The sequence below is a fragment of the Nycticebus coucang genome, chromosome 9, assembly GCF_027406575.1.
Source record: "Nycticebus coucang isolate mNycCou1 chromosome 9, mNycCou1.pri, whole genome shotgun sequence".
In the NCBI taxonomy this organism is placed as follows: domain Eukaryota; kingdom Metazoa; phylum Chordata; class Mammalia; order Primates; family Lorisidae; genus Nycticebus; species Nycticebus coucang.
In genome coordinates, this window is record NC_069788.1 from 122,637,564 (window position 1) to 122,649,869 (window position 12,306).

General features: G+C 41.0%; 1 protein-coding gene across 11 annotated transcripts in view; it reads left to right on the forward strand.

The window, feature by feature from the left end:
* Positions 1–1,491: 1,491 nt before the first annotated feature.
* Positions 1,492–12,306, forward strand: part of GPHN (gephyrin) — a 708,676-nt gene continuing 697,861 nt past the window's right edge. For all 11 annotated transcript variants that reach the window (XM_053602269.1, XM_053602258.1, XM_053602260.1 and 8 more), the window contains exon 1: positions 1,492–2,396. In XM_053602269.1, coding sequence (XP_053458244.1) covers positions 2,333–2,396 — 64 coding nt within the window. In that variant the 5' untranslated portion in view covers positions 1,492–2,332. The remainder of the gene's footprint in view (positions 2,397–12,306) is intronic.

Here is a 12,306-nt window from a genome sequence, read left to right on the forward strand (position 1 = left end):
CTTGCCTCAGCCTCCCAAGTAGCTGCAACTTCAGCCATCCGCCACGATGCCTGGCTATTTTTTTTGTTGTTGTTGTCATTGTTGTTTAGCAGGCCCCGGCTGGCTTAGAACCCTTCAGCCCCTGTGTATGTGGCCAATGCCCTAACCACTGAGCTATGGGTGCCAAGCCAATTATAGAATATTCTAAGTTAAAGGGTTGCTTATTAGTCTGCCACTTTACTTAAGTGGTAGTGTACTATCTTATTTAAAGGATGAAGGAAAAGGGCCAAATTTGTTTAAGGTCACAGAACTTGGTAGTTGGTCAGAACTTATGTCTTTAAAATTTCAAGATATTTTGTCATCATTTAAGATTAAAGTGTGGCTCGGGGCCTGTAGCTCAAGCAGCTAAGGCACCAGCTGCATACACCAGAGCTGGCAGGTTCGAATCCAGCCCAGGCGTGCCAAATAACAATGACAACTACAACCAAAAAATAGCCTGGCATTGAAGCAGACGCCTGTAGTCCCAGCTACTCAGGAGGCTGAGGCAAAAGATGGCTTAAGCCCAGGAGTTGGAGGTTGCTGTGAGCTGTGATGGCACAGCACTCTACCCAGGGCAATATCTTGAGGTTCTGTCTCAAAAAAAAAAAAAAAAATTAAAGTGTACCTCAGAGAATTAAGACAGGTTAACAATATTACCAAATGTTTGATTCAGGTTTAGCTTGAGCTAAAGGAAATTAGTCTCTTGGACATTCTCATCCATAGCTCTCATTTGAAACTAACAATCCACTGGCTACCTGCCTTAAAACTTTAATCCACTGTCAAAAATACTAGCAATGCACACACTAAAAAAACAAAAAACCTCACTAATTTATTTTACCCCACCTCAACTCCATCCTTCAAACTCTTTTATACCTCTCATTACCCAAAAGAAAATACACAACTATGTTAATTTTCAGTCACAGGATCAGTAACTTCCACGTTCAAACTGGAGCAACAAACAATTGAGATTTTAATTGTACACACACGCTGATGGTTAGACATATGTTGATACTTGCTTTTTATTTTTATGCTTCCAGGTTTTAACCGTGGCTGAGAAGAAAGGAAAAAATACATATAATGCAGATATATTTTTTAAGTCAGAAGTTGAAAGGGCCAGAAAGAAGGTAACTAAGAAACCGACATAAATAGCCACAGGTGATTAATAACACATTTTAGGAAAGGCACAAGGAAAAAAACAGGAACAAAAACTATTTTCATGATAATCTTATATCTCATGAATACTGAAATGAAACTCAATTGCCAGGGCGATTGACAGTGGTTCATGTAACACGTCCTTCTCATTACCTAAACAGATTGATGCTTTTCACCTAAAAGCAGAGATTGTGGAGAGCAAGGGACAGCAGAAATAAGTGAAGCCACTTAAGATGCCCTGCCTCGGAGTCCCAAGCGTCGCTTGTGGGGACCGTCTTGCAGGCACTAACTTGAAAATGGCATCCTGTAACACCGAGAGGTGAAAATCCTTGCTCGGGGAGCGCTAAGACGTGGTGGGACAGGATACCCTCCTCTTCGCCCACGGCGGGCTCTCTGTCACTGCAGCCAACGATCTGCCACCCACGCAACTTTCTCAGCCACCTCCAGGTCCCCCGGCGCCTTCAGTGGAGTGGCAGCGGCTCGGCAGGCTGAGCCTGCCCCGTTCCCCTCGCGGTCCTTCCTCAGAAGAGCCGGCCGGAGACGGCCGACGACCGACCAGGAGCCCGGCTCGGCGGGGGATTGCTTCTGTCTGGGACCCGGCCGAGGCTGCGTTCCTGCCTCGCGCGCACCCGCTCCGCGCTCTGCCAGCCAATCCGGACCTACTCGCGCGCCCCGGAGCGCTCCCCCTTCCTACTCCGGCGGGGCCGGCTCTTTCCCGCTCCCAGTACTCGGCTTTCCAGCCCTTACTCCTCCCCTCACTCTCCACGAGTTCCACGCCTTGGGGTGTAGCTCCGCCCCTGTCCCCGAGCCCGCCTCCGCAACCTCCCCAGCGTGTGCTGTCTTTTCACCTGAGCACGGCTTGTCTAGCGGCCGGGGTCCCTCCAGCTTCAGTCCGCCACCTCCGCGAGCCTGCCGTGTCCTCCACCCCCACCTCGCCTACTCCGAGCGGGACTCGGGGTCGCGCGCCCTAACTCCGCCTCCTCCCGCGGCCCCGCGCACTCCCGGCGCGGCCTCTCCCCGGAGCGGGCCAGCGATCTCTCGGCCGCCTCCCCTTCCTCCTCTGCTCGCCTCGCGCTCTCCGAAGCAAGCGCGCTCCCGGCCCGCGCGCTCCGGGCTCCGGCTTCTCCCGGCTCCTGTCAGTGCGGTGACTGCGCTGGGAAACATGGCGACTGAGGGAATGATCCTCACTAACCACGACCATCAAATCCGCGTCGGAGTCCTCACAGGTAACCCCGGGAGGAGGTCCGAGGCCGCTGCGGCTGCTGCCCCCGACTTGCCTCAGGCTTCTCGCCTGTGGTGGCCCTTCTCTGCGGCCTCGGGAGGTGGGAAAGCTTAGGAGGGGAACGGGGGGGGGTGCATTTTACTACCGCTGAGAGCTGTTGGAGGTTGGGGGTGTTCCCGCGGGTCCCCCCGAGAGCTGGGGCCCACCCGGTGGGATGTCAGGCCCCAGCGCCGTAGCAGCCGAAGTCTTTGGTCCCCGGGGACCGAGGGGCCGGTGCGGCGGGCGCTGCGGGGCTCCGCGCTGCCGGTGCAGGCGGCGGGATCCGGCCCCGCAGTCTGAAGCACGCCGCTCCTCGCCGGCCTGGCTGGCCCTCCGCGGGGCTCTTGGCGGAGGGGGAATCCCATCTCCACCCCTCCCGCCCCTCCCCCGCCCGCCTCCTCCGGGCGGCCCCCGGCGGTTCTAGCTGTGCTAACCCCGGGCACCGGCCGGACACGGGTCAGGTGTTCCTTAGACTAAAGTGCTCCGACTCTGGCCGCCCCTAGCGGTCCGGGCATCCCCACAGCCGCCCATGGGACACCCCTCGCCTCCCCCGGGAGGTTGAGGATCGACTTGCGTACAGACCTCGGAAAGTGTCTGCATTCTGCCTTTCCGAGCCAAGGGCTCCCCTGACTGCCTCTTCACCTTAGCAGGGACGGGCTGCAGCCTGAGGCCAGGATCCAGTTCTTTTTCACTTGAGAGGGGAGGATTCCCCTACTCAGTCTCCTTTCTCCCTCTCCCTTCTGGGAACCCCCGCACCCCCACCCCTCCGTGGATGGTCCCGAGGCTGGTGAGGAGCGCACTTTCCCTGGGTCGCGTTTCCCTCTTTCACGGAAGCCGTGTGTGCTCTGTATGTCTGATTCCGTAGCGTTGTATTTGGATAATACCCCTCAGTTCGGCGATAGGCAGTTGCTGCAGGGCATGACTTCCAAGATGAATAGCAAGCCGATTTGTATAGGGTTTCTGCTGTGGTTCTGTAGCTGCCAAGGTTTATGTGTAATTGAGTGGCGGAGCGGGGGTTAAAGAACTATATTTGGAATCTGAGAGCTTAGTTTGGAGTGAAGGAAATCCACGACTGATGGGATTTCGGAAAAAGCGATGTAGACGGGAATCCTACTGTCTCTCCCACTTCTTTCTTAATTTTTTTCCTTGTCAAATTCTGACAGGTTGACGGTGCTCGAGAAGGGACTAAATTGAATGAGACTTGTTTTTATTATTAGGTAGGGAAAAAAAAATCTCTGAGACTGCGGGTAGGTACTGATTGCAAAGCTTAATTTAGCTGCTGAGTTTTATGAAAGGAGGATATCTGTCGCCCCTTTTCCTCTCTTTTATTGCTTTTCCTTGCCAATCTTTCAGATTTTAACAAGTGATTAATTGACTTTCCCTAATTGAGAGCCCCTGGCATAGAGAAACTACCGTAGTCTAAACCAGTTGCAGGGGAGGAAACCCCTTCAAGGGTTCTCCACAGAAGATGCACTGGTCTCATCTTTTGGTACTAAAACTGCTTGTGTGAAGATTCAGTTGTACCTTGGAAATCTTGGGGTTGACATTGCTGATCTGAACGCAGGATGTAAAAATGTATACCCTGTATCAACCCCTAACTTGCACTTTAAATTCTAGCCATGCTTTGAAAATAGAGATGAAGTTTACTAGAAACCAAAATGTGCTAGCTGTCCATAGAAATAAGAGGCCATGGATGTTTAAAAGTTAAACAACAGATATGTTTTTTAAAAGAATGTACCTTTTTTGTTTGAAACTTTCCATAATAGTTTTGATTAATCATGAAAATGGATATAGTAGACAGGTGTTGTACAAACTGCTTTGAAAGATGTAGCCTTTCTCTAGTATGCCTACTGTCCAATAGGGATAATACAACCAAAAAAGTAATGTATGTAATTATTATATGAAAATTGCCTAGTACACTACCTGTGTGTTTGGGGGCTAGATGGAAAAGCAGCTCCACTAATTCAGGTAGATTAGGGGCAAATGTGGCTACCTGAAAGAAGTACATTTACTCTGCATATTCACCAGTCAAGAAGGGGAGAAAGTCAGCAGAAGCGAAATAAATAAATAAATAAATAATTGAGGATGAGGCTCTTAAGCAGAATAAAAATGCAATGTAAAGGGCTTGAAAAGCCCAAAGGGAATAGGTATGTGGCATAGGCAAAATGTCAAGGAGAGAAGATAATCTTGGCAGTGGAATTAAAGTCTAGAGAGCTGTCTCAGGAGAATGCGGTACAGTAGTGTAGGGGAAAAAGTCAAGGGCCAGGAACAGAATGTAGCTGAAGGAATGAAAAAGAATCTGCAAGATTTGGAAAAAGTGGTAACAGAGGGCAGTAAGATTTTATGATAAAGTGGATATTTGAAGTCAGAAATAACTCTGAGGCTTTTTCTTGACAAGTTATCAATATTGATATCATCTACTACGATGGAGCCTGGAAACAGAAGAATCAGAGGAAAGAGCACCAGTCCTAAGTTTGTAAATAGCAGATTTTATTAAAAACAGTTTCTATAGTGTTGGCATTCTGTGTGATTTTTGGGGAAAACATACAAAAATGAAGCTATGTTGTACAACTTTGTGTGAATTCTAGGACTTCAGGTGTTGCAGTTTTACTATGTAAAATTATTCTTTACTGAACTTAGGTACTGTAATTCCGTACTCAAGAACATAAGTTGAGAGGCACACTTAAAACTGCAGTTTTTTTAAGTTACAATTTGTGGCTCTCTTAAAGGTGGAGGAGTTGTTTTATGAAATCTCTTTGGCATGCTTCACAATAATGATTTTAAGTATTTTATCTAAATCTATTTTACAAAGGTAGTGGAATATGTGATCTCTTCACCCATATATTTTATTATCAGTTAGACAGTATTTTGGTGAAATTATGTTGCCATTTCTAAAGTCTTTAATTGACTTCTTTGTGATAGTATTGGTTACTTATTGAAAGATGTTTGTACCTTAGAACTTCTCATCCTCTAAATGTTTATCTTCATTTCAGTTATGAATTTGGCAGATATAATACACAATCTATTGAAATTTCTTATCAAACTAATTAACTGTGTTAGAATTTTTAAAGAATAATGGTAGAAAGGGAAATACTTAGCAATAGCTTTTTTTTGCTTGATTATCTTGAATTATTTAGGATTTGGAAATCAGATTATGATAACTAATGTAACATGGATACTCTAGTTGTACTAATTGTTTTTATAATCAGGAAAATAACGTGTAAATGTAAAAATAGGTTGTATATGGAAATATTTTATGTCCCGGATTATTGTCTATTTCTAAGAACAGTGTAGTAACTGTCTTATGTTAATTTGCCAGAAATGAAGGTTATATGATCTTTGGTGACCTGGGTTCTTGTTTTTGATATTTTTGTGTCTGATGTTCTTGAGTTGTATTGCTATTTATAGCAGAGACTGTAAACAGTGTGATAATGAATAATGTGAAGCAAATAAGCATTAATTTTTTTAACAGCTTCAATAGTCAGCCTTAACAATTACATAGCAGATTCACAATATTTCTAAAGTGTCACTTTTTGCATACTTTTTTCTGTTTTGAAAGAAGCTATTTATCAAGGCAGTACATTAATAAAAACTCTACAAAAATAGTACCAGGAAAATAATGAATACATGTATGTATATAATGTAGAATCAAGTCATATTCCGTTGGTTATTTAAAATATCAGCTAGCCATTGCTTATGTTTGGTAGCAAGGTACTTAGCTAACTACGATAATCCATTGCTAAATATGATAAAAATATGATAAATTTTTACTAACAGTGGTGTGAGAAAAAGGTGCAAATTTTTGGGAAAGAACATTTTGTAAAATCATCTTTTTGCTCTATTAATATACATTTCTATTGCACTAAGCTGTTGATTTGAAATCAGTAAGATATACTGTAATAAATATAAGACTGGGTAATAGTGATTAGAGAAGAGGCTAATTTAAGCTAGGACACCAAAAACATTACAATAACATGTAGAGAGTAATTCATTCATAAATAATGTCATTCAAAATATTTAAAAACTGAATTCTAAGCCAAGAAGATGTTACTCTTATTGTAACTATAGAATTGTTCAAGCGTTTATTTTATTTCATTCTTCAAACTTCTTATGTGTCAGTATCATTTTCTGAAAAGCAAATTTATTAATAAGGATATATAAATACATATGTTTTTTTGAGAATAGATGTCACTAAGCAGGTAAATTACTATTGCAAACAAAACCTAAATCCTACCAAGTTTAATTGTGTAACAAACTTAGCTTTTTTTTTTTGGTATGTGTTTTTTAATATTGATGTATATGACTTAAAAAGAAAGCTTTTTCTTACGCCGGGCGCAGTGGCTCACTCCTTAATACCAGCACTCTGGAAGGCTGAGGTGGGTGGGTATCCTGAGCTCATAGAGAACAGCCTGAGCCAGAGGGGGATCTCATTTCTGAAAATAGCCAGGGCCTGGCCACATACATTGAGGCAAGTGGTTTCAAACCTGGCCTGGGGCCTGCTAAACAACAATGACAACTGCAACAAACAACAAAATTACTGGGCGTTGTGGCGGGCGCCTTAATCCCAGCTACTCCAGAAGCTGAGGCAAGAGAATCACTTTAGCTCAAGAGTTTGAGGTTGCTGTGAGCTGTGAGGGCAAGGCACTCTATAGGTGATGAAAAAATGAGACTCTGTCTCATAAAAACCCCAAAAAACAAAAACCTATTTCTCAAAGTAGATTATTTTCTTTCATGTATTTTTGGTTGGAAGCAGTGTATTAGAGAATTAATCGTTTAGTGACAGTAGGACAGTGTTAAATTAATTTTTAATGAAAATGTTTAATACTATCATGACTGGCCAAAGACTTTAGGAAGTACTAATTGCTACATAGTAAAAGTTTAGCTCTTAGGTATGATTTAGGTTTTGTTTGCAATAACTAATATATTAAAAACACATGTTACTATTTTGATTTCAAACTGAGGCTTATAGTGGAGAATCAACAGTATGCTATTAGGGTAGAAGTGATGAATAAGAAGAGTCTATTTTTACTTGCTGGTGATAGATTCCTGGTTATGTTGAACAGGGTGCTTTTTTGAAACAATCTAATAACATAGATAAAATCTCAACTCTGCTTCTGTAAATTCAATTGAAGAACAATGAAGCATATTTGGAATTTGAGATGTTAAAAAAGAGATCCTGAAAACTAAAGTAATAAAACTAATAAGGATTTCTTCTGTCACATCTGGGCATAGAAGATAAATATCCAGGAAGAAGAAAAAGATTATTTAATCGTCTTAAAAGTAATTGAGGCTCCAGTCAATAGGAATCATATGTAATCTTACTTTCATTAAAAAAATAGCTGGGCGTTGTGGCAGGCGCCTGTAGTCCCAGCTGCTTGGGAGGCTGAGGCAAGAGAATCGCATAAGCCCAAGAGTTAGAGGTTGCTGTGAGTCCTGTACCAAGGGCGGTACAGTGAGACTCTGTCTCTACAAAAAAAAAAAAGAAAGAAAATTCTGTTAGTCCGGGCATGGTGGCTCATACCTGTCATCCTAGTGCTCTGGGAGGCCGAAGCAGGAGGATCCCTTGAGCTCAGAAGTTTGAGATCAGCTTGAGCAAGAGAGAGACTTTGTTTCTACTAAAAATAGAAAAAGTAGCCAGGTGTTTGTGTTGTGCGCCTGTAGTCCCAGCTGCTCGGGAGGCTGAGGCAAGAGAATCGCATAAGCCCAAGAGTTAGAGGTTGCTGTGAGCCCTGTGACGCCACGGCACTCTACCTGAGGGTGGTACAGTGAGACTCTGTCTCTACAAAAAACAAACAAACAATTCTTTTGAGCTACCTCTCAAAAAGCAAATGTCTTAATGAAGTATTACCAAGTAGACTTTTTATGCAGGTTGTTTAACAAGTGTATAAACTAATTTGTATTTAATTGATAAATTTTAAATGAGTAGAACTTCTTAACAATTTTGTAATTAAAGTAACTCCAACATTTTTCACAATAGCTTTGCCACTATGTATACATCTTGAAAGAGTTGGATTAAAACTGTTGTACTTTATTTTTTATTTATTATTATTATTTTTTGAGATAGTCTTACTATGTCTCCCTCCGTGTCAGTGATATCTTTGTTTTCATATAGGTTATAAATGTTATCTGTACCCTGTTATCATGTACTTGTGAAGGCTGCATGGTATAGTTTTTTAAAAAAAAAAAAAAAGAGTTTGGAGATTTGAATTTCATACCCTGATTAGTCCTTTTAGCTTGGGAAGTTATTTAAGCTTTTAGAATTTTAGTTTTCGTCTCCAAAATGAAGATGGCAACACCTATCTCACAGAGTTTTAAGAACTGAGATAATGTATGTGAAGGTGCCTAGCATATATGTTTAAAATTGGAGCATATACAAATAATCTTTAGTTCCTTTCTTTTTTGTATGTTGCTTTGGAGAAATTTGCTAGTGGTTTCATGTACTCATGTCTTACTCAGGGTAGATTTTAAGGTTCTTGAAATAGATGATCATATTCTTTGTTTCTTTTGTGCCCTTTTTTTCATGGCATCTATTAAAGAAGTAATTGCATAAATAGGAGGTGTTTAATAAAAAATTGGGGTGTGAAATTTATATAGTACCTTAGGAAGCAGCTACCCAGAAACATTTAGCTAAACTAGAATTAGGCTGTTATTAATAAAATGGTAGTTTAGCGCAAATAAAATTTTTTTTTTTTTTTTTTTTTGAGACAGAGTCTCAAGCTGTCACCCTGGCATCACAGCTCACAGCGACCTCAAACTCTTGGGCTTAAGCGATTCTCTTGCCTCAACCTCCCAGGTAGCTGGGACTACAGGCATCCTCTACAACGCCCGGCTATTTTTTGTTGCAGTTGTTATTATTGTTTAGCTGGCCCAAGCCAGGTTTGAACCCACCAGCCTCAGTGTATGTGGCTGGCGCCATGACCATTGTGCTACAGGCACTAAACCAAGAAAGTATTTTTTAAAAGGTGGTAACAGGATATGTAGAGATTAATGCTGGTATTTGAGGTGTTTTATAGTATCGAATGTCATATATTGCTGTAGTTGATGGGGGTAGTTTGTATGAGGATTATTTTGGAGTAATGGAATTTGGTATCATCTTAAAAACTGAAAATCTGAAATTAGAGGTTAAAAAAATTGAAAATGCCATTGTGTTGATGATTAATTCTGGTGAACAAAACTTTGTCACCTGGGGTTACCAGATGAAGGGGTTTGTAGTCACCAGATGAGGGAGTCTTGGTGCAAGGAATGGACCCTGCTAGGAGTTAAAGTTAGATCTCTTTTGCCACTTTCAAGATACTCAACCACATTTTACCTCAGTTTCTTCAGCTTTAAATTGGGTTATCATGTTTAACATTATCAAGTTATCAAAAGAAGTGATGTATTCAATATTCAGCCCCAATGGTGTGCTAAGGGCCTATACTGCAATATTAAGACAGGTTCAGTCCTTATAATGGAGTTCATCATATTCTAGCACTAACATGAAAACGTTTTTCAGTCAGGCTGGATTTTTTTTTTTTTTTTTTTTTGTAGAGACAGAGTCTCACTGTACCACCCTCAGGTAGAGTGCCGTGGCGTCACACAGCTCACAGCAACCTCTAACTCTTGGGCTTACACGATTCTCTTGCCTCAGCCTCCCGAGCAGCTGGGACTACAGGCGCCCGCCACAACGCCTGGCTATTTTTTTGTTGCAGTTTGGCCGGGGCTGGGTCCGAACCCACCACCGTCGGCACATGGGACCGGCGCCCTACTCACTGAGCCACAGGTGCCGCCCCTCAGGCTGGATATTTATATTCTAGTTTATATTCTAGCACTAACATGAAAATGTTTTTCAGTCAGGTTGGATATTGACAAATTCATGCCTCATTTATGTTGCATTTCAAGGAATAAAGAACTTCTATATATTTTTTATGTACATAACTTAAGTATAAGCACCAAAACTGTTTTTATGTTAAGCCATTTTTGATACAAATTTTTAAGCTACTGCATCCTCATTTCCAAGTGAAGATAGAACATTATTTTTTTGTTTAATCCAGGTTTAAATAATTATAGCTAACATTTATTGGGCACTTAAATGTTCTATTTGTGCTAAGTACTTTGGTTATGTTACTTAATCTTTACAATTTTTATAAAGTACTGTATTCCTTTTACACCAAGGAGTAGAGAGATTAAGTAACTTGCTCAAGATTATGCCAGTGGCAATGCCAGGTTTCAAGCACAAATCTGTCTGTGCTTAGCAATTATATTTCGATATTGTATTTTGAATATTTTACTGTAGTATAGTTCCATAATTTATTTTCTATTCAGTTGTGACTTTATACATTTGTCCCTCTATCTTCTAATCTTCTATATCCTGGAAAGCACATAAATATAAACTTGCTTTTGGCACAGTAACTGAGATATCGCCGGAAAGGCTATGTTAACCACTGTGATAAAAATGTGTCAAATGGTTTATGAAGTGAGTGTATGATGCCCCATAATCATATCATTGTATACAGTTATGATTTAATAAAAAAAATTAAAAAAAAAATAAATATAAACTTGCTAAGAATTATATATAATAGTATATTCAGTTAGACTTCAAGTGAGTGTCTAAAAAGTTAAGTATTTTTACTTTTGGTTTCAGAGTAAATGGTTATTACTCTAATAAATGTTTTTACTTATTTCTTTATACAGTACTTTGCAATTTTAGTGTCATGGCTAATTGTGTCTGCCTGGTACTGAAAATATTAATAAAAATGCAGGAACTAGTGAAAGAGAACAAGTACAATTTGAGTGCTAAATAGAAGTAAGATGTTTCCTTTAATTGTCTATTTGCTATTCTTTTTTTAAAAACCTTAAGAAGAAAGTGCACTTGAAATTTATCTTTAAAGTCTGATTCAGGATAAGAACTGTTGGAAATCTTGGAAATAAATTGCATCCCAAATAAAATAGTATTTTCAGACATAAAAAAGATGAAAAAAATTAAAAAAAAAGTGATTTCTCCTTTCCACTTAAGAGTCAGTACTGAACATTTTGATTTTTTTTTTTTTTTTGTGGTTTTTGGCCAGGGCTGGGTTTGAACCCGCCACCTCCGGCATATGGGACCGGCGCCCTACTCCTTGAGCCACAGGCACCACCCGAACATTTTGATTTTAAGACACCTAAAATTATGCTTTTATTACTTCTCAGCCTTTTGGCTAACATCAAGTGTAAAAATTATGGTTTGATAAAATTAAAATCCATATAGTAGAAATTGCATTTGAATTAAATTGCAAGTGGAAGAGCTGCTAAATTCTTAATGCTTTTACTTAGTTTAAAGAACTTATTAAAGTATATTTGTGTGTTGTTGTGGGTGGACCTATGGGTACTTAAGGTAAGAGTCATTTCTTGATGTGCTTGCAGTGCTAGAAGTAATGATTTAATAAGCTTGAAACCAGTTTTCAATTGTTTGTTATAAGTAGGTTAGGAATTGAATTAAGAAAATGATTGCAGATGATGAGCAAAAGGGAACAGAGATAGGAGAGAAGTGGATTAGAAAAAAGTGTGTACACATTCAGACTATAGGAACAATACCGAGAAACCCCAAATCTGTTGCAAAGTGAGACAGCCTGAAGCCTTGCGTTTTCAAGCAGATTGCCTTGTCCGAGCTTTACTCCTCCTCTAGTGCACTCTGCTCAGAGGTCAGTGAGCACTGAGAGGCATGCTGCCCTCTCAGGGAGAGTGAGTACATTTGGGGAGTTCCGAAAATAGCAAGGGAATGCAGAATGTGCTGGAGATGGGGCAGGCAACTAAACCTCATTAAAAGAGAAGTCTCTTAGGAAGATAAGGAGGAAAATATCTCCTTTCTTCTGTCGTCTTAGTATTGGCAGCAGCGCCACCTTGGCTGCCCACAATCTTCC